At 36.3% G+C, this 23,137-nt stretch overlaps 1 protein-coding gene across 1 annotated transcript; it reads left to right on the top strand.

Annotated features, from left to right (window-relative positions):
- The first annotated feature begins 234 nt into the window (after positions 1–234).
- LOC127658261 (secretagogin) lies at positions 235–17,881 on the top strand. Its single transcript, XM_052147462.1, has 11 exons — positions 235–397; positions 557–627; positions 4,353–4,445; positions 10,262–10,351; positions 12,116–12,172; positions 12,659–12,736; positions 15,071–15,126; positions 15,599–15,644; positions 15,752–15,811; positions 17,193–17,261; positions 17,493–17,881. The coding sequence occupies exons 1-11, from the start codon at positions 328–330 to the stop codon at positions 17,619–17,621; spliced, it is 819 nt and encodes a 272-aa protein (XP_052003422.1). The 5' UTR covers positions 235–327; the 3' UTR covers positions 17,622–17,881.
- The last annotated feature ends 5,256 nt before the right edge of the window (positions 17,882–23,137 follow it).

Genomic DNA, 23,137 nt, shown 5'->3' with positions numbered 1-23,137 from the left:
CTGTTATGTAAACTACAATTTTAATGTGCATGCTAAAGTTTGTGTTCCACAATTACAATTGATTCACAATATTGAATGTAGTTTAGAGGGTAAATGTAAAGATATAGATAATAAGCCAGGGCAGAATAGTTTCAGATTAATGGGGGGCAGTGTTTGACTGGCATGACTGGCATAAGTGGTGTGAAAGAGGAGGTGTTTATTTCTGATATAGTGAGTCAGAGGAAAGTGGCCACATCTGCAGTCTGTCTCTCTGTTTAGGTGCAGCACTGCTCTTCTCTTTCATGTTACTGTGTCACTTCTAAAAAAAAAAAAAAAAATTCCCCCATCATGGACTTCGCTTTTGCCAATTTAGATGCTGCCGGTTTTCTACAGATCTGGCAACACTTTGATGCTGATGGTAAGAATATCTTAAACATTTTTCACTCTACTTTCAGATGAGATCTACTTATTTATAGATTTACTTTTTGTAGATTTAAATACTGTCTTAGCAATTCATTTAGTATATAAGTGGTAACAAAATGTCATTGATAAATGTCTTCTTCTTTTTCACTCACAGATAATGGCTACATTGAAGGGAAAGAGTTGGATGACTTTTTCCGACACATGTTGAAAAAGTTAGGGCCAGAGGTATGTAAAAACTTCACAATATTGTATCCACAAATGTGAACCTATGGCACAAAACCTTAGTTAATGCAGTGAACGGAGCAGGTTTTTATTTGGACACCATTGGGATGCATGGATTGTTCAAAACAACATGAGAGTCATCTGATTCAAACACCCATATTAGGACTTTTATAAACACCTTGCATCAATTTCATTACTATGTGATTAATTCAACTTTGTATAATAGTTAACAGATCAGTGGTTCATTCAAATATATCTTCATGGCGTTTAGTTTCATGACATTTCTAAACACGAATGCACATTTGCTAATGACCTGTTAAGCATTAAGTAGCATACTAATGTTTGGTAGTGTTGCTGATGAAATTCATTATAAAATGTTCCCACTTCTTCAACAGTTTCATCATCATTGTTTTTTGTGACAGTTCTTATAGATGAAATTGTGCTAATGGAGGCAGGTCAGGCACATTCATTTTGTAAGTGAAGTCAGCAATGCTTTTTGGCTGTTTACACACTTCCCCTTCTCTTCTGGCAACCTCGCTCACACAATACACAGTGACCATTTAACATCTGTTTGCCTTTCACCGGTGTGGGTTAATGTAGATGGGTTAGATGACATTATAATGCTGCAGAGTACACAATTACAGAGCTCTGCTGAATCTCAGAGAGGTTCTGTACAGTTTGGATACAGGACTGTTTGGATAAGGATGGGTGGATTCATCTGAATCAAATTTAACGTAAACACATCCTCTCATATGTGTGATTCTCAGATTCTATCCCTGGGATGAATTTCTAGGATAAACTAATTTCACATAACTGTTTTAAATGTCCATAGTCAGTTTAGACAAAGACAGGTCTAGACTTTTTTTATTTTATTATATTTCATTTGTTTTATGGTAGAAAATTCATGTTTTGGTGTTGTCCCCAACCCTGAGTTTCATATATAAAGCCATATTTCAAACAAAGATTTCCTACAGAATTTGGCAATTGTTTGTTTATTTTAATTAAACATTGTTTGAGCTAGCATATAATTAGCACATTTTAAGTATAAATCTGGATTTTATTTATACTTGTCCCTTAATGTATCCGTCATTACCAACACCCCACATAAAGCTCTGAAATAAAGTTTTTTCAACATAAAATTTACTTGGTAGCCATGGTAACTTGAGATCCTAGTGGAGCACATGTCTGTCAAGAAAGAAGACTGGTGTTTTGATGTCCAGAAAGGTAAGAATTTTGACTCTTTATTCTTAGTGATAGGCATGTACACTTACTACATGTCAACATCAAATAAGTTGTATTTTTGTTAGCTTCCATTATTTTGATGACTTTTTACTTCTTTTCTATTTCATTTGCTGTACGTTACATGTAGCTATCCAGCTAGACTTGCTAGTCATCCATGAGGCTATTTTTTTATTTTTTTTTAATGGCAAAGACGTCATCAACAGCACATCACAGCTTGTGATTACGGGTCGTGGTGGTCATGACGAAAAGTTAAGCTACCCAATTCTGCACCTATTCTGAGAAATACCCATATACATTTAAACTCATGTGTGCTTTCTCAGTAAAGCATGCACAACTGTAAATAATAATTATCTTCAGATATATACAGTACTGTGCAAAAGTTTTATGCACTTGTGAAAAATATTGCATAGTGAGGATGTCCTCAAAAACAATGCCATAAATTATTTACATTTTTCAATTAACGTCATACAAAGTCCAGTAAACAAAATAAATAAATAAAAAAATTAATCAATATTTGGTGCGACCACCTTTGCCTTTAAAACAGCCCCAATTCTCCTAGGTACACCTGGACTGGTTGTTGGCAGATATGATGTTCCAAGCTTCTTGGAGAATTTGTCTCTCTTTGTCTCTGTGAGGGCAATGCAATCTGTTGCAGGGCTTCCTGTTCTTCAATTCTAATAATTTCTATTTGCAAAAATAATAGTTGAAAGTTTAACATTTATATCTCCTATAGACACACTAAAGCTGAAAATATAAATAACCATCTTAAGACAAATGCTTTTGTGAAACATCTTATGTGCCTCTGAATTTTGCACAGTACTGTGAACAAACCTTCTTGAAACTTTATCTTGTAACACCGTATAGACATGGTAAATTCAGGTTAAACTTTGGTGACTTTGGTATACAGTATGCACAATCATTTAAAAAAGAAAGAGCAGGTAAACTTAGTGAATTGTACCAATAAGAATAATTTCCTTTCCAAGGCTGACCTTGGGTATAGCCAATGCCTCCTGTTCACTATTGTTTCAACCCTGAGTGAAATTGAATAAGTGTGTTTGCTTCTCATGGACACATTTATAAAGAGGTGCACTGCTTCTGGACTCAAGAGTTAAACTCTGACTTGTGCCTCCCTCTATGAGTTTGTGCAGTTTGTGCCAAAATATAGCATACTATAGTTAGTATTAGTTATTGTTAGTAGTTATTAGTCAGTTATTGTTATTACTGTAAAACTGTTATGGGACCTCCTTAAACAGTTTATTTAAAAGCAATATCAGTTGCCTAATGTAATGCCAAATTAATTAATTAATAACAAATAACTGCAGAAAATAAATGATTCCTATTAATTTAATGTGAAAAACAATAATGATATATTATTTAAATTGCACATTTATAAGTATTATGGTGGTTTTTGTTGTGCTGAATTAAAATTTAGCTCATTTTAAAAAGTTTCTGGTGCTAAAAACAGGATTAATTTTCTTTATGCAAGATACAATGTTTACAATGTTCTTTTATTATTATTATTAATAATTTTAGGGTGTAAATTGACCCAGACATTTATTTTTGAAGTTCAACCGACAGTTGTTTTGTTTTTGTTTTTTTATTTTATCATTATTATTATTTTTTTATGGTAACTGTAGTATTATACATATGGTATTGTGATGGAAACTTTCTGTAAGGGAGCATGTGTGTATTTGTTACTGACAGCCTATATTCTGTTCACAAACCTGGATGGGCACTCAGGAACTTGTGCAACTGCTCAGTCAATAAACTACACTTGATTTACAAAAACTGTGGTTAGACTCAAAATATACTAATTTAATTTCAGTTTTGTATGAGGATGTATAAGATACTTGTAACTGGTGGATCATGACCCAAAAATGTGTTGCCAGTCTATTGTGATTGGGTCACAGACAGGGGAAAAAACAATGCTTAATGCAAATAAGAACCTACCAATCAAACTCTATTGTATTTTTGTGCAAATGCATCTGTCAGACAACTTAAGCAGATGCTGATATGGACAGGTTGCGTAACATGCCCTCATCCTCAAAAATCACAAACCAAACATATACCAAAGGAAAAGAAAATAGGACCAAGACTACATTAAATAATTGTTTGGTGCTGTGCTGGGACACCCCCTTGATGTCCAATGTAAAATGTGATTTCTGAAGCACTTTTTGAGAAAATTATCTACAAATGTTGCACAGGATAACTTTTAAATGAATTTATGCTATTTCCATGCATTTACACAAAACATACAGTAGTTCCTAAGTAGCTACTACTGGTGTAGTGTTTACGGTGGATGGGCATTATTGTGATTATATAAATAAAGCTTGTGCCAGATGTTCATTGTGTACTGGCATATCTTAAGGGCAGCTCTATTGATGCACAGGTGTATCAGCCCAATGCGTGATGATGGGGAGCTTAATGAATGGTAAATAATGGAAGGGTCGTCATGGTAACTGGTTTGTTTTCTGTGCTCTGCTCAGGATAAGATAACAGAGGAGAAAGTGCAGCAGATGAAGAAGAGGTTTATGTCGGCCTATGACATCACCGCTGATGGACGCCTGCAGATCCAGGAGGTATATTACATGTTTTTTCTCCATTTCTGTTTCCTTGATGTCAACCTTCAGAAAGATCTGTGTTTTGTACAGCAGATTAGTGAATATTAGAGCTTAAAAAGCTAAAAACAATTAAACAAATAAACTGTTTTAGCAACGATGAAACAAGAAACTTCTTTAAAGGTGCATTCAGTGATTGTTCCTTTTCAGAAAGATTTTACCCCTAAAAAATGAACAGTAATTACACTTAATGAAATGAGACTCCAGGTATATCAGTAGCCTGACAAAAGCTGTTTTATTATACATCGAGTGGGTCACCTCATGGGGGCCACCATGTTGAGATCACATGACCAGCTAAAAATACTACTCACTTTATCATAGTAATCTCCCTGTTTTCAGACACTTCCAAATTCCAGCACAACGTAAACACGAAATTTCTGTAGGCACCTTTAAGCAAGAGGGAAAACCGGGGTGCTTTTGTATGAGAGAACTGTTTTTTCTCATACAACCCTTAATATAGAGGTACCATAGTACAATGGTGGTAACAGACATAATACAATGTTTTGTTTTTTGATACATACTATGGCACTTAGTGATTACCATATTCATATCTTATGGTATTTACACTATGGTATTCCATGTTACATGTCCAAATAAACATAGAGTAGTATTACCATGGGACACATCCAAGATGTGTTGTGGTACACTTTGTTTTTAAGTGAGACTTTACTGTTGAAAAATATACAGTAGGTGCAATGGTGGGCAAAACAACTTTAAGTGCTTTACCACAACTAATTGAACTGGCTCCTCACATGTGATCCAAAGCCTGTCACGTGTTTCATCGCAGAGGTGGAAAAAAAAACTCACAGAAGAAAAACCTTGTTTGTTGACATGCAAATGCTCGTTCCCAGTATGAAAGGCTCTACAGTAGGGCTGTCAATCGTTTAAAAATTTGAATCGATTTGCAATCCCGGATGGACGGACGGATGGAGTTCCACAATCGGTTCCAGGTAGACCAGGCCGTTGACACAGGTTGTGTTCTTGCATCTGTCAGAGCTAGTTTTGTTGGTCTACATATAAACACATCATACAGATGCTTTTGGAGCATCTTACAATGGCTGCATAGTGTTTCACTGGTTTTCAGCGTCCTGAGCATATTTAAGACGTGGTGTCACGTTAAACGCAGCTTGAAATTTTTAAAACGTATTTCGAGACCACTGCATTCAGTGTTGTGCTCCGTTCAGCTGCCTTTGAACTCAAGAACACATCCCGCTGTTTTGTGCCTCTCGGTAAATATGGTTTGTTGCCTGTACAGCTGAGGCTGCGTTAACTACCCTCTTCTGACACTGACATGAATTTACGTACGGTACGATTAATTGCATTAATTTTTTTTAACGTGTTATTCTTTTATTCAATTAATTGCACTAAATGAATGTGTTAAATCGGCATCCTTACTCCAGAGGAGTAATTGAATTGTTAGAATTGTTTCTAACTGGGAGGTCTGGGTAGCTCAGCAAGCTAAGATATTGACTACCAACCTTGAAGTCGTAAGTTCGAATCCAAGTGTGCTGAGTGCCTCCACCCAGACTTCCCAAGCAAACAATTGGCCTTGTGGTCACTATGTGGTGGTTCTCGTTCTCTGAGAGGAGTGTGGTGAGTTGTGGTGAGCCTCCACAAGCGCTAAAGTCTTGACGGTAATGCACTCAGCACGCCACGTGATAAGATTGCCAGGGTTGACGCTCTCAGAAGCAACTGACAAATCTCCAAATTGTGGAGAAAAATGGACAACAACAAAAAAAAAGAATTGTTTCTATTCAAAATCTTTATTGTGGCAAGAAAAGGCCTTTAGGCTAATCATGTTTAATTAGTCATTCTGTGTGAAAGGTAAAACAGTTGAATTAGTTTGTACGTTCAGTGATGGCAGATGTTTCTCTGCTGCTACAGCTGTTATCTAGTGGCTCTATGGTTTCATCAACCACATTAATCGTGCTATTTGCATTGTTGTGTTAAAGGTTTGTTTGGCATCATTGGTTGGGGAGATGGGTGATGGTTGAAATGGATTAAATATACTGTAAAGTAACAGGAGGTCAGAGTAAAACTAGAGCCTGTCATTAGTGTACTTACCCACTTTGTTAATGATATCATATGTGCAGTTTCAGGGCTGTTTAAACAACACTTTGGATTTTACAGCCAAAAAGAGAACTGATTCAGAAAGTAATGTTTTGAACTGAGTTTATATGGGCTGTTTCACCTCCCATGTCACTTTGGATTGTAAAGTTTTACAGCATCTGAAAGAGAAAGTCTTAAGTGGGCATCATCACCATGTATGCTACAATAGCAACATAAGTCTTCATATAAATTGGCTATTTGATACAGAAAGGAGACCTGTGCTGTTGGATTAGATTAACATAAAATGCTAACTAACCTATCTATGTTATTTTCAACATAATGTATTCAGGGTTTAAAATTAACGCCCACAAACCCACCAAACGTGAGTAAAAATCGTTTGTGGTGGGTAACTCTGTCACTCTTACTAGCCACTTTGGTGGGTGATGTTTTTTCCCAGGATTTTCCTGCAATTAGGACGGATCAATTAGACTTTATTTTTATTAGGCTTCTACTTTGAAAGTTGTAGTTAAAAGTTTCTAAATGTGTTTAGGCTATTAACTTTTTCATAAAAAAAACACTACAGTTTTATTTTTAAGAAAAGAAAATCAACACTAACCTAACCACAGTAATGTGAAGCAACCCATGGTCTTACCTAGTGGTCTTGTCATTACAAATTACACTGTTAAACAGTGGAAAACTTTCATAGGCCAGTATAATTGGAAACTTCCATGAACTATGGAAAAATGATTGACAAAATTTCCTCCTGTTCGCTCCTACTCCTGTTCTATGGCATTTGCCTTTGGATATTTTATTGGTAAGTTAGATAATTAGGCCTTTGTCCTGCTGAACTCATATAAATCTTGTTTAAGTAAAATGTCCAAACAAATGCATTCATTTACAGTTTCCAGTTACCTTTATCACTTTTTGCTAGGTGGGTGATTTGGCTATTGAAAATGCTGAGTTGCTAGTGACCTTGGAAACTACAAGTGGTCAGTGACCTGTGGTCTGTGACCCAAAAAGTTAATTTCAAACCCTGAATGTATTAAACTGTACATTTTAGGTTAAAAAAAATTTGCATATCAGAAAAATGATCAGAATCGTATTTGAATATGTCAAAACACAAACACTAATATATATGTCACAAATTTCAGCTGCTAAAATGCAACAATTAATAAAAAAAATTATCCATTCCACCTCACAATGGCTTTGTATAATTATGCACTAATAATCTTAAATAATTTACATTTGTAGTAGACTTCATATGACTTAAAAGCAGAGTTTTAGTCTGTCTATCTTTTAGCTATGTGTTAGTGTACTTTATAAAAATTGACAAAATATACAATATATGGATTGAAATTGTACATTTTCTCTTCCAATGAAACAGATGAAAAATAATGACACAGCTGTTTACATTATTTTACTGGACTTTGATATAAAAACTAAAAGCTATTGGCTTTCCTGTCAAACAAGATAGATAGGCTAATGGCATGTTACTAGTCAACTCATTTTCAAAAAAGTGTCCACTTTTGTGTCGCATGCCATTTATTTTTTTATTTTTCAGTATTGATTTGTAATTTCCAAAACACATTACATGGGCAACCAGCCTTAAATCAACATTGATCTGGCTTCTAACTTGTTTTGCCTTTAGCACTCTGGGCTATGCACACATTGTCAGTGCAATAAACTCATGACCTGATTACTTTCTGTGACAAGAGAACTCCATTTAAATGTCTGACAGCTGATCACAAATATTTGCAAGTTAACCGAGTTAGAGCAAGAAAATGCACATTAGAAGCTTTCTCTGACCAAGACCTATTATGAGAATGCTTTGCTAATTGCACAGCTAATGGAGTTATCCTTTAAACTGCCTTTAAAGGTGCCACATTGCTTTCACAGACAGGGTATATCCACTTGCGTTTGCTGTAAGTGGTTATTGGCCTAGCTTTGTTGATGCTGGGTTTTATATTGCTTCATGATGATCAGAAAGGCGTGGGATACTTTGCTAGCCTTTACAAAAAGCCTAGTGTTGCAGAAAAGTTGCTGCAAACCTGCCACAGATTCGCGCAGATTTTTTTCACACACAAATGAGCTTGTTATTTGCCATAAACCCGCCGCCACCCTAATCCTAACCAAATGGAGCCTATAAGGCAAGTACACTCCCAGGAACAAGCTGAGGCACTTTTCTCCCATCGTGGTTATAAAGTCAACCAAATGCTCAACATAGACCTTATTCACGCTAGCTCTATCTATGATTTTTAATAGGAATGACAACGAGGCTGTGAGGGATAGACTTACAGTCTCTTCAATGGCACGAATGGTATAAAGCTGTATAAAGCTCCTAATCTATATATATAATAAATAATAATTTATTGAATGGAGTGGTATTGGTGTAGTGGTCTAAGCACATAACTGGTAATCTGGTAATCAGAAGGATGCTGGTTCGAGCCCCACAGCCAACACCATTGTGTCCTTGAGCGAGGCACTTAACTCTAGGTTGCTCCAGGGGGATTGTCCCTGTAATAAGTGCACTGTAAGTCGCTTTGGATAAAAGCATCTGCCAAATGCATAAATGTATATGTAAATGAATGTTCTTGGTCAGATACTGTATCAATGTTTTGTCCAGAGAACAATTCAAAAACACAAAACTGCAGTACAGCCAATTGAAGTGACTTAAGTCTATCCCTCACAGCCTCATTGTCATTTCCATTAAAAATCAAAGACAGAGCTAGCAGGAATTTGGTCTATTGCATCAGCTTCTCTAGAGGCTTAATGCATTTAGCAGCTCAAGCTTATGAATGATGAACAACTTTACATTACATCTGTTCCTGTGGATAGATGTTCAGTATTCCTACAGCTGCTGCTTGCATTTCCACCCATGTTAAAACATGCGTTGATTGCCGTCCAGGTCATTTCTCTAATGGATAGCAAACACAATTAAGATATGAGGACATTACAATCTGTAGGCCAGCACTTGAGGTTTGCGTACAAGAGTGTGTGTCTTTGTGTGTATATGCATATGTTTGTGTGTGTATGGGGGTGTTTGACCTTGTTTTACCCTGCCCTGATGGCCAGCAGCACCAAACTAAATTAACCTTGACAAGAGGGTGAAGGCAATTCTTCATAGCATATTAGGACAAGACTCATGCAGTAGAATAGTAAGAAAAGCCAAGGAGTCTAAGTAGGTAAATGTCTATTCCAAATTTATGTAAGTATATGTTTCCATACTTGGGTTGGGCTCTTTAGATTTGGGCCAGTAATCAAACACATAGCAATCACCTGGAACATCCTACTGTAGCAACTGCCTTACAAACTTGCAGAACACTCTTAATAGCAAAACCCTTTTGATGACCCATATCACGCTATCGTAGGGCTTCGAATTTTACATGGACACATGTCACAGATCTCTTTTAAAGAAGAAACTGTGGCAAGATTGGACACAGCTCAAACCAGGCTCTGTTTACATTGTGTCTTGCAATTCTCTTGTCATTCTATCATTTGGTTTGTACAATTAGAAAGCCTACTTCTTTAAAGAAATTCAAGAAGAATCCTTCCTATATCAAAACACAGCAAGCTGGTCAGCAAAATAATTGGTTGGATAGGAATTAATTAGATTTTATGAGTTGAATTTACATTGACAAACCCCTCCATTAGTTAGAGGTTTAGGACATTTAAAAAAAATTATTCCTTTCCTGTATAACAACATGTCATTGTGTGTTTGTGTGTCATAGCTGGCCAATATGATCCTGCCGGAGGATGAAAACTTCCTTCTTATCTTTCGTAGAGAAGCTCCTCTAGATAACAGTGTGGAGTTTATGAAGGTAAGCCTTTACGTTACTAAACATGATCATACTCTTATTTCATTTCTTGTGTATGTCTGATTTGCTGTTGTTAAATTGTTTTGGGCCTCATTCATGAAACACGAGCAGAACAAATTTGTGTGTAAATCGTTCTTAAAGGTCAGTCTGAAGTACATTTTCAAAAGAAACCTTTTGTATTTTCAAAACGTTAGTTGGTACGAACAAAATTTGCTTTCAACCATTTGTTGATTGTGCATAAGACATTCAAACATTCTGTTCTTTCAGACAAACTGCCATGACTACATTTTAATGGAAGTAAAATTAAATAAGTAAAGATTAGAATTAAAGAAAAGATTAACTAATAATTAAATGAGTGATATTACCCGTTTTCCCAGCAGAATTGCTTGGCATGTGGTGAAAGGTTCATGGAAAGACACAGTTTGCATCTTATTTTATAGAAAATAATATATACCTTCTAACGTGATTGGTTGAAAGTTTTTTTTTTATATGAGCTCTATAATTTGTGGATCATAAGTTAATATAGGCATCAGTAAATCACTTTTAGTTGATAACGTATGCTAATGCTGTTAAACACAAAGAAACGCATCATGGGTATGTGTGTACACACTAGCTGCAACAAGTGAAAAAAGAAAAAGCACACTTTCGTATAGATTGCGAATCTGTATTTACTTACAGCGTTTCGGTCAAAGACCTCCTTCAGGCATTCCATCAGTTTCTTTGAAGATTGTTCCTGTTGGAAAGGAATTAGGCTATGTCGCTGTTACGGTCTTGGATTTACTCGAGAAGTTTCTACAGTGACGCTGGCATGCACTCAACTGAACCATAGACATAACAGTTTTATCTTCTGTTAATGCCTGATTTTCTGTAAAGCTGTTTTGAAACGATATGTGTTGTGAAAGGCGCTATACAAATAAAATTGACTTGACTTGACTTAGACATTTTGACAGTGACAGATTGATTAGTGGACATCCTCCTATTGGCGAAAACAGATTTTTTTTTTTTTTTAAACTAAATCTTCATGTTACACCTTTTTATTGACCTCTTGGACTGTTAATTTACAAAAGATCCACTGATGACAGCAAAAGCATGCAATGACTGTAAGTTCCTTAATTTCTTTTGAGAACGAACATGCAAGTGTTTGCTAAAGCAATATTTTACGATGTGAATGCACTCCATAAAAAATACAATAATTATTTTTTTTAAACATTTGATTACTGTTCACACTGATGTTCAAAGCATCCTATTCTCAATTACTAGAGAGTTTGATGCCTCCCTTCTATGGCGTTTTCATGGCCGTGGATTATGATAATTGTTAATAAACTTGCACGCGTGCTCGTTTGAAATTCACAAACACACACACACACATATTATACTAACAAATCTGGGGAATACAAAGTGTTTGTGAAATTACTCCAAATGTTTTTGTTTATTACTAAATTTTCATGAATGAGACCCATTATGTTTATGGACATTTATATTGGCCATTATCGCCCATCCTGCTCTCTAGATATCAATATCAACACTGGCCATTGAAAACCCCATATCGGTCAACCACTATTTTATATTATATTATTATTATATTACCCCCAACATACTCTCTTTATAATGGCCATTGAAGAATCCATATCAGCCAATGGCAAGTTGAAAGAAGTCTATTAACCATGGATTACTACACTTTGACTACTAAGACATACTGTATCATCTGAATTAGGACTGATTCGTGTTGACTGAATTTTAAAACAGTTTGTCCTTTTATCGTGGTAGATCTGGAGAAAATATGATGCTGACAGCAGTGGTTACATATCAGCTGTGGAACTTAAGGTAAATGCGCACACCAAAGTACAGTCAGTATCCAAATACACTACTGTAGGTAATACAATACACAAGGGGTCCTGGGGATTTGGGTTCAACAATCATCAATCTTGAAATCTTTTAAAGCATGTTTAACTGAGGCTTCTGTAGATAATGTTAAAATGTGTAAAAACTTGTGAATAGTCTCACAAAGCACTGTGGGATCAAAATTGTTGATTTAGCACATAACAGGACAGAGATCCGTAGGGGGGCAAACACATATACACCTGAATGTTGACAGAAACATTTGAAAAAGCCATTGTGCATTGATTGTATAACACATCTCAAAGGAATAATTGATTCTGATTGGTCAGTTGTAGTATTCTGTAATCAAAAGTTTCTGTATATTAATTGCTAATCTGTATAAGACAACATTGTTCCAGGCAAAAAAATTACAAATTCGTATTATCGTATAAACACAAGATAAAGATCAAATGCTTCTATTTCTCATGGCAGGGTTTCTTGAAGGACCTGTTTCTACAGCACAAAAAGAATATTCCCTCCAGCAAGCTGGATGAATACACAGATACCATGGTAACGTTCCTTTCGTTTATTTCTGTTACACGATTCATGTGTGTTTCTAACCTAGTTTACACCCCTATGTTTCATTACACATTCTAAACAGCTAAATAAGAGCAATGTCAGAGGAGTCACTTCAGAGATGTCATCCTGCATGGCTTCTCAGCAAGGGCCAGTTTTTCCCAAGTGTTGTTTAGTGAATGACATTTATGCATATTAAATCACAGGTCATTAACATTTCAAATAAACAGCAAGATGCATTCACTACACTTATTTGCACTAGTAATGCAAATGGGGTACACAATCAATACATTGTCAATGTTCCATAATAACCATACATTTCAGTAAATATGCAGAAAGACCAACCATTTATAGTTATCAATATGATGCAATGTACCAGATGTAACAGATCCTTTGCTCTGTGTCAATGGCTGCCACTTCAACCCAAATATCTCAAGAATTATTCATATTGTTTAATATAAATACAGTATGTTGGTCTGACAACCATTTCTGAGCCCTTTGTGTAGCTCTCTTCCTCAAACACTCTAGGCTCTGTGGCATATACTCATTTAGTGAGTGATAGGTCCGTTTTCCAGACAGTCATGAGATCGTGTGGCTGCAGACTGCAGCTGACCGCTCTCTGCATTAACCTTCCTGTGCCCTGATCTTGGAAGCACGCATCTTTTCATTTCTGTGTAGCAAATTAAACTGTGAATGTTTTTAAAAAGTTAAAAACCATAGCTTCATGACTTAACAGTTACTTTTATTCCCAGAGATCAACCCATTAAAGGGATAGTTCACCCATACATGAAAATTATCTCACAATTTACTCAACTTATACCATCCCAGATGTGTATGACTTTCTTTCATCTGCTGAACTCAAATGAAAATTTTTAGAAGAATTTATCATCTCCTTTGGTCCATACAATGCAAGTGAATGGGTGCTACAATTTTGTAAAAACACAATAAATCAGCATAAACGTAATCCATAAGACTCCAGTGGTTAAATCAATGTCTTCAGAAGCGATATGATAGGTGTGGGTGAGAAACAGATCACTTTTACATTCTTCTTCATGCATACTACCCCCTAATGGGGAGTGAGAAGAATTTCAAGCAAAAAAGGACATAAATATTGATCGGTTTCTCATCCACACCTATCATTTAACTTCTGAAGATATGGATTAAAACATTGGAGTCATATGGATTACTTTTATGATGACTTTGTGCTTTTTGGAGCAAATCGATTTCAAGTCGATACAAAACCAGTGTTTGAGAGTAACAGAATACATGTAACGGGATTACGTTTTTAAAATGCAAAATATAAGTAATTGTATTCCACTACAGTTACAATTTAAATAATTGGTAATTAGAATACAGTTACATTCAGAAAGTATTTTGATTACTGAAGAGATTACTTTGCATTTTATTGTCATTTGTTTAATTTAATATTTAGTCCTTTCAGATGGAAAATATTTACATAGAAATTATTCGATCCAAAGTGCATTTGAACAGCGGTGAAACACTTTCTAATGATGTTACATTCATACGAGCAGACAGAGAAGGTTTGAAGCAGAAGAAATTGAAATAAACCTTGTGTAAATTGCCAGCTTTACGCTAAGCTAAAATGCTATTTCTAGCCATTTTACACGCACGTGTTTCCAGGCACGATCATATTTTTTTATCAAGAAAATTCACGTTGGATAAAATATTAAATAAATAATTTCTTTTTTCTAGCAAGACATTTGATATTAGGGCAACAATTGTATTCTTGATAATATTTTTTTTATTGCTGTCCTGTAAAAATATTAAAGCAAGATCAGTTTAATTTATCTTATTTTAGAAACAACACTGCATGAGATATTTAGGTTTATCAGAGAATGTATTTTTAACATGTGTATTTTGTCTTACTGTACTGGCAGAGATTTTAATAGTCAAAACAAGTAAAAAAAAAAAAATCTACCAGTGCTGAAGAAGTAATCCAAAGTATTTAGAATACATTACTTATCTTGAGTAATTTAATGGAATTAATTACAAATTACATTTTACAGCATGTATTCTGTAACCTGTAGTGGAATACATTTCAAAAGTACCCCTCCCAACCTTGTACAAAACAGGCTTCAAATATTAGCTAGCCTCCCATTCAACACTTTATTATAGGAAAGGACACCTCTGTAAACAAAAGACCAAAGGGGTTAAACTATACAGTTAGGTTTAGGTGTGGGGTTTTGGTTAGGGGTTAAATAGGAAAAAAAAAAGAAAACACTCTTTCTTTTGATGAACACAACAGTGATTTCCCAATAAAAATGCAATTATATTCCAGAGTTTGTTGTTTGTTTGTATGTCTTGCAGATGAACATTTTTGACAAAAACAAAGATGGCCGATTGGATCTTAATGACCTTGCTAGGTGATGTTTGTTAAGTGATACCACTTTTGTTCTGTGCATGTGGAGCTGTTTAGCAATTGTTTGTGTGTGTGTGTGTGTGTGTGTGTGTGTGTGTGTGTGTGTGTGTGTGTGTGTGTGTGTGTGTGTGTGTGTGTGTGTGTGTTTTTAAGGCATTAGGATATTTCAGTGGCACTGTAAAAGCTTGAAGCAGTCAAGATTTACCACAAAAAGTTGCAGCTGCTGATAAATGCTGCCTACCTGTGTCACATCACAATAATTAAAAGTCCCTCTGTTTATTCTAGTTATTTGAAAGGCAGAGAACTTTTAACAAAGAAACTGAACCTGTGCAACTAAAACACAAATTTTTCTGAATCCTTCAGTAAATAGTGAAGTTCTGTTATGAATAAGTCAATCAAATGTATTTGACTAAGTTGTTGGTTTTGTTGGTATGTTAATTGAATTGAGTCTCACTGTTGTGCGTATCCTCCCACAGAATCCTGGCTCTACAAGAGAACTTCCTGTTGCAGTTCAAAATAGATGTTAGTACTTTATCTCTGTTATTCTTCTAACTTTATTTCACTGTTTGTGACTCCCAAATTTAATAAACTGCTATATAGTGCGTGACGTCTTTCCTGTCCCCCCCCAGGCCAGTAGTCAAGTGGAGAGAAATAGAGACTTTGAGACGATCTTTGTCCACTATGATGTTGTAAGAAACCTTCTTTTACCTTCATTGATAACCTGCAATTGTTACATTATGGAGCTATTGCTTTCTGATCAAATCCTTCAAATTAGTTTTGTTGGGGTAACCTAATGCATAGCTGCCAACACTGGATTGTGAAAAACAGTGAGATTTTCTAGGCTCTACGCAATACCATCTACAATATAGTGAGCAGCAGTTCCGATCAGTAATACTACAGTGATAATTAATAATACCAAGAAATTGAACATATATTCCGATTGTCCCTTACAAAATCCTTCACAGTTTTAGCAATTTAGCAATTTTCATAATCTTTGTATTTATTTATTGTGATTTTCTTCATACTTCGTCTTTATGACTGTTTAAAATGTTTTTTTTTTTTAAAAATCCAGTTTTAGTGTGGTTATTTCAGATGGTCCCTTACTACAACCTCCAAAATATTAGCTGGTTTCAGTACAATGTGTGGACTTATCAGACAGTCCCTTACCCACCATATGAAAAATGTCTAACTTATATCAATGTTAAATTAACGATCTGAAACAATTCCTCCGTAATGCCATCTGTAACGCTTATTGGCCAAATCGCGTTTTATACAGGATGCATCATTTCATGTTTAAATACAGGACAAGTAGCAACCAAATGAGGTCTAATAATACATTCTGATGAGCAAAGTGAGGATGCGGTAAAACACGGTAAACTCGGGAGTATTGGCAGGTATTACCTAATATATTCAGGTTGGTACAGTGATGTTAGACTGTATTTTTGACTTCAATCAAACCAGTTAATTTAGATGTTACCACATGAAGCACATTTATTTCATTTTACTGGTAGATACATTGGTTAACACAAGCACAACTTTTCCTGCACCATTGCTATGACAGCAACATTATCTCTGTCAGTAAAAAGAATAAAAAATAAAATGGTGAAGTAGGAAGAGGAAACAGATTAATGGAATAGATGAATTACAAAAAGTTTGATAAAATTCACCTCCAAAATAATTTTGACCTCTGAGACATCGGTTCTGTATACCAGTAAGGCTCAAACAATTGATCAAATTAAGATTGAAATCGCAATATGGCTTGTGCAATTACTAAAGTGCAAAAGGCTGCATTTTAGTCTGCATTCACCGGTCAGAGTAAGCAAGCGATGCTTTCTAGCAAGTGTGTGTGTGGCAGATACTGAGCAGTGGCAATATTGTGATACATATTTATCACATTACAATTCAAATCACAAAGTTTGTCTAAATGATAGTTTCCCAAATGTTAGCTATAAAGATGCAGTAAGCTTGAAAAACGTTACGTCACCTCACAGGCTAATAAGCTGTGATCTTATTGGCAGTACATCAATTGTTTTCATGATTTATTCATATAGCAATCGGCTCTCATTCTAGAGTAAGACAGGAGCTCTTGAAGGACCAGAGGTGGACGGATTTGTCAAAGACATGATGGAGCTCGTCAAGGTAAGTGATTGGATTAAGTGTGATTTTGTTTATTAAATTCTACTTAACATTACAGTATTATCCTTAACTACACTAACAGTAAGAGCTAATCAATTTCTCAGCAAAACTCAATTTACTTGTTCAATCCTGTAAGTAGAAAATAGTACTAGTGCCTGTTTCTGAACACTGTCTCTTTTTCCTCTATATTTCACCTTATTTTCCGCTTTGTTCCAACTTTCTTCTTTCTTTTAGCCCAGTATCAGCGGAATGGATCTGGATAAGTTCCGTGAAGTGTTGCTGCATCACTGTGATGTGAATAAAGATGGGAAGATCCAGAAGAGCGAGCTGGCCTTGTGTTTGGGGGTGAAGCTGAAACCATAGTCCTAACTGCACACTGGAGTTCTCACACCACTTTTACTACTGAAAACTGTACTTACTGTATTTGTGAGCCTGTGTCTGTGTAATTATATATAACAAAACTGTACTTGTGTGCTGTTTACTCTGATAACACTTTGCATTGTATTGTTTTTAAATTAATTGAATGTTATGTAATAACTCCGATTACTAGTACTTTAAAATGTCCACATTTGCAAAAATGAATATTCAATAATGTTAAGCATGTATGATACAGGTGACTGCAAGAGCCATGTTTTATGTAATGATTAAAAAAAAAAAAAAACAAAGCTTGACCTGGTTTTCTGTTTTGAATATACCTGTAAGTCAACATGAAATTATATTCATAACCCATTTTTCAACCCACAATATATATATATATATAAAAAACATATATATTAGGGGTGTAACGGTACACAGAAGTCACGGTTCGGTACGTACCTCGGTTTTGGGGTCATTGTTCGATATGAGTTCGGAACAAAGCAACAAATCCCAAATGCAAGGTTTCATTTTATTTTGAACAGACGGTAGTGCAAATTACAGTTTGTTCCAACTAGCTGCATTTAGTCCCCCCTGAGGTAGTTGGTACACTACAGCCTCCTTTAGTGTATTAAGCACTAAGCAGTAAACAGAATGCACTCTTGCATGGGTCATTTGTTTTTGTAGGGCTGTGTAACAGGGCAGAGAGTTGGTCATGATTATACACACCCGGTCCCTTATCAGGCTAATTATGCCTCCGAGAGGGATAAAGGCTGACTGTGGAAGGTGGTGCGGGAGAGAGAGATCATTTACGGTCAGCTGACCGTTATGTGTGTTTGTGTCTTTTGTTTCAGTTTACCATTAAACTATTATTTATATTGTCAAGCCGGTTCGCACCTCCTCCTTTCCCTTAAATCCCTTTACAGGCTGATAATAACCAAAAAGGTATTTGGTCACAATCAGCTACAAAACTGAAAAGCATCTCTTTTATTATAAAAAAGTACAAAATAATCTCTTTTGTAATTAAAGTATAAAATAAATTGAATAATGAAAAATAAAACTTGTGCATTAGGGAAGGAATGATTGGCCCCAAAGTGCGTCGGCCCACAGGAAAAATGCCCGGTATGCCAGATTTCCAATCCAGCCCTGATGACTCTTCGAGCTCTCGAGTGTCATCTGAACTCGCCATTCTTGTTTTGGGTTGGTGCATAGATGGTCTTCTTCTTCTGCTCTTTTTCCTGTTGTGGCGGTTGGCAAACAGCGTTGCATTACTGCGCTTGCCCCCTTCTGGATTGGTGTAATGATCGCCTGTGACTGACTCTGGCTGTGTCTCGTTTGGAAGGATGCATCCTCCGGAGGTCGTATTTATCAGCTGCATATGTCGTCTCGTTTCAGAAAAGCGATTAGGACACCTCGAAAGCTACCTTCTTTCATGGGAATTTGGAGGAAGCATGAGGTGTATCCTTTGTGGGCACCCATAACCCACAATTATTTGCTTCAACGGAAATGTTTTTTAAAAATTATGCCAATTTGCCCATAAATATGATGTTCAAATGCAAAGTTGAAGTACCTCAGTAGATGGGTGAAGAGTATATAATATGTATAATTATATTAACATATCATTAAAATAAAGTATTAGACAAAAAGTACACATGCAAAATCTATTTTCTTTTTCTTCACATCATTAAAATTCTCCTAAAATGTACCTCATACATTCCCTTCTAAAGGGACTTTGTTCCCTTCTCACTCAAAGCGCTCACACTTGTTAAAGTGTGCCATGCTGTCATAGCAACCATGTTATGTTACATTTCCATTTCCGTTTCCCCTACGAAGGGCATCTCGTTTAAAAGAGGCTTGTTTAAAGGAGGATGCTCCATATACTACAGCCTTCAAAGGACGCGTCCTACCTAGCACCAGAACAGGGGGGACCCCAGACCATGATGGACCCTCCACCTCCAAATCGATCCCGCTCCAGAGTACAAACCTCAGTGTAATGCTCATTCCTTTGATGATAACGCCAGTCCGACCATCACCCCATGTGAGACAAAACCATGACTCTTCAGTGATGAGCACTTCTTGCCAGTCCTGTCTGGTCCAGCGAAGGTGGGTTTGTGTCCATAGGTGACATTGTTACCGGTGATGTCTGGTAAGGACCTGCTTTACAACAGGCTTAAAAGTCCCCAGTCCAGCCACACCCTGTCTATTGTGGACCATCTGAGCACTGATGGAGGGATTGTGCATTCCTGGTGGATCTCAGTCAGTTGTTGTCAGGTGTGTTAAATTTGGTGTCATCGCTCTCACACTGGTCACTGGAAGTTCAACATGGCACCTTATGGCAAAGAACTCTCTGAGGATCTGAAAAAAATATTTGTTGCTCTACATAAAGATGGCCTAGGCTATAAGAAGATTGCCAAGACCCTGACACTGAGCTGCAGCATGATGGCCAAGACTATACAGCGGTTTAACAGGACAGGTTCCACTCAGAACAGGTCTCGCCATGGTCGACCAAAGAAGTTGAATGCACTTGCTCAGCGTCATATCCAGAGGTTGTCTTTGGGAAATAGACGTATGAGTGCTGCTAGCATTGCTGCAGAGGTTGAAGGGTTGAGGGGGGTCAGCCTGTCAGTGCTCAGACCATATGATGCACAAGAAAGCCCGCAAACAGTTTGCTGAAGATAAGCAGACTAAGGACATGGATTACTGGAACCATGTCCTGTGGTCTGATGAGACCAAGATAAACTTATTTGGTTCAGATGGTGTCAAGCGTGTGTGGCAGAAACCGTGCGTCTTGCCTACAGTCAAGCATGGTGGTGGGAGTGTCATGGTCTGGGGCTGCATGAGTGCTGCCGGCACTGGGGAGCTACAGTTCTTTGAGGGAACCGTGAATGCCAACATGTACTGTGACATACTGAAGCAGAGCATGATCTCCTCCCTTCAGAGACTGGGCCACAGGGCAGTATTCCAGCATGATAACGACCCCAAATACACCTCCAAGATGACCACTGCCTTGCTAAAGAAGCTGAGGGTGAAGGTGATGGACTGGCCAAGCATGTCTCCAGACCTAAACCCTATTGAGCATCTGTGGGGCATCCTCAAATAGAAGGTGGAGGAACACAAGTTCTCTAACATCCACCAACTCTGTGATGTCATCATGGAGGAGTGGAAGAGGACTCCAGTTGCAACCTGTGAAGCTCTGGTGAACTCCATGCCCAAGAGGGTTAAAGCAGTGCTGGAAAATAATGGTGGCCACACAAAATATCGACACTTTGGGCCCAATTTGGACATTTTCACCAGGGGTGTACTCACTTTTGTTGCCAGCGGTTTAGACATTAATGGCTGTGTGTTGAGTTATTTTGAGGGGACAGCAAATGTACACTGTTATACAAGCTGTACACTCACTACTTTACATTGTAGCAAAGTGTCATTTCTTCAGTGTTGTCACATGAAAATATATAATCAAATATTTACAAAAATGTGAGGGGGTGTACTCACTTTTGTGAGATACTGTATATGTGATGTGACTTGATAAAAAAAAACAAGAGGGTTTTGGTGACATCAGCCAAAGAGGAAAGTTGTTTCAGAGGTAAAGTTATTACATGTAAGATTTCATATAGACTTTTACAGTATTTTGAGAATTACATTAATTATATCATACACTAATTATTCCAATTAGTGTAACTAAAAAGAGACAAACAGTATGTTCTGAAACCTCTAACAAAGCATACAGACCTCAATGAAAGCTCACACCAGCTGGCAGTCTGTCAAAGCCATGCCTGGTGTGTAGCATGAAACTGTGTATAGTGTGCCTCTGTGACTACATTAATTCTATTCATCATTACTGTTCACTGTTACAGCCATGCCTTTGGCAAACAGATGCTCGAGTGCGGTGTTCTGTTGTTTTTGCGTGCAAATGAGCAGTTGTTTTTTACTTCCCCGTGTTTGTTCATGTTTAACTATTTTAAGAGACAAATGCCACAATATGTCTGTTTTATTGCACTTTTTATGCATCTTTTATCTTTGTTGGATGAATATAGCTTTTAGAATTGAGCAATTGTTACCTTAAAAGAGTATTTCATGTTCAATAAAAGTTAAGCTCAGTCGACAGCATTTGTGTCATAAAACTGATTACCACAAAACTTGATTTTGATTAGTCCTTTCTTTTCTTTAAGATAAGCTAAAATCTTAGTTCCAGTGAGGCATTTACAATGGAAGTGAATGGGGCCAATTTTTGAATAAAATAATAAAATCACTTATTAAACTTTTCTGTGTAAACTTATAGCAAATTACATACAAATTAGTTGCCTTGATCTAATTTCAACAAACCCAAAAATTACTATAAAAATTACAAAATTAAGAATTAATGTAAGTGTTTAGAAAATTATAAGCTTCAAATTTCTGCTTTTAAAACCTCAAAAATGTGTCTACATTCACTTCCATTGTAAGTGCATTTTTTTTAAGAAATTAAATTTCGTAAAAATTAATTTAAATTTTTGTGGTTATTAACATTATGCCACAAATGCTGTTGATTGAGTTCAACTTGTATTGAACTCAAAATATACCTTTAAGGGTCTATTTCTACTTGATATAGCCTTATTGTAACATAAATGTAGAGTAATATATAATCTTAGTTGGACTTGAATAAAACGCTCATCCACACTAGAACAGTGATTTCCTCCAAAGAAAACAGAGCATTTAGAAACTGCTCTCTATTATTACATATATAAACAATTAAATCCCAGATAGCACACAAACATGTCACAGATTTCTGTTTTAGAGCTTTTCATCTGGAAAGCATTACGTTCTAATTCACATCTGCTGAACATCTTAAAGAGCAAATTTACAAACATTCAATATCATAAATTTCTCAAAGACAACTGCTGAATACTTTATTGACATCCAAAATTAAACGTTTTATTCCTCGTTTTGCAGATGAAACAACCAAAAAAAAAATGTCTTCCAGATGTAAAGGAAGGGTTGGGGAGGTTACTTTTGAAATGCATTCCACTACAGGTTACAGAATACATGCTGCAAAATGTAATTTGTAACGAATTCCGTTAGATTACTGAAGGTAAGTAGCGTATTCTAAATACTTTGGATTACTTCAGCATTAGTAGATTTTTTCACTTGTTTTGACTATTAAAAACTCTGCCAGTACAGTAAGACAAAATACACATGTTAAAAATACATTGTCTGAAAAACCTAAATATCTTATGCAGTGTTGTTTCTAAAATAAGATAAATTAAACTGATATTGCTTTAAGGATTTTTTATTATAATTATTATTTTATTTCCTCCCCAATTTGGAATGTCCAATTCCCAATGCGCTTTAAGTCCTTATGGTGGCATAGTGACTCCCTTCAATCCACACATCTTATCACGTGGCTTGTTGAGCGCATTTCACGCTATTCTCTGTGACATCCATGCACAACTCACCACGCACCCCACCGACAGCGAGAACCACATTATAGCAACCACAATGAGTTTACCCCATGTGACTCTACCCTCCCTAGCAACCAGGGAAATTTG

The sequence above is a fragment of the Xyrauchen texanus genome, chromosome 17 (genome assembly GCF_025860055.1).
Source record: "Xyrauchen texanus isolate HMW12.3.18 chromosome 17, RBS_HiC_50CHRs, whole genome shotgun sequence".
NCBI lineage: Eukaryota > Metazoa > Chordata > Actinopteri > Cypriniformes > Catostomidae > Xyrauchen > Xyrauchen texanus.
Note: the sequence above shows the minus strand (reverse complement) of the source record. Positions and strands in the feature narration are given on the sequence as shown.

Bases quoted from the DNA above. Each gene is read 5' to 3' on its own strand.
- LOC127658261 (XM_052147462.1), top strand. From the start codon at position 328: ATGGACTTCGCTTTTGCCAATTTAGATGCTGCCGGTTTTCTACAGATC. The intron at 10,352-12,115 runs GTAAGCCTTTAC...TTATCGTGGTAG, and splicing joins ACAGTGTGGAGTTTATGAAG to ATCTGGAGAAAATATGATGC. The intron at 15,812-17,192 runs GTAAGAAACCTT...CTCTCATTCTAG, and splicing joins TCTTTGTCCACTATGATGTT to AGTAAGACAGGAGCTCTTGA.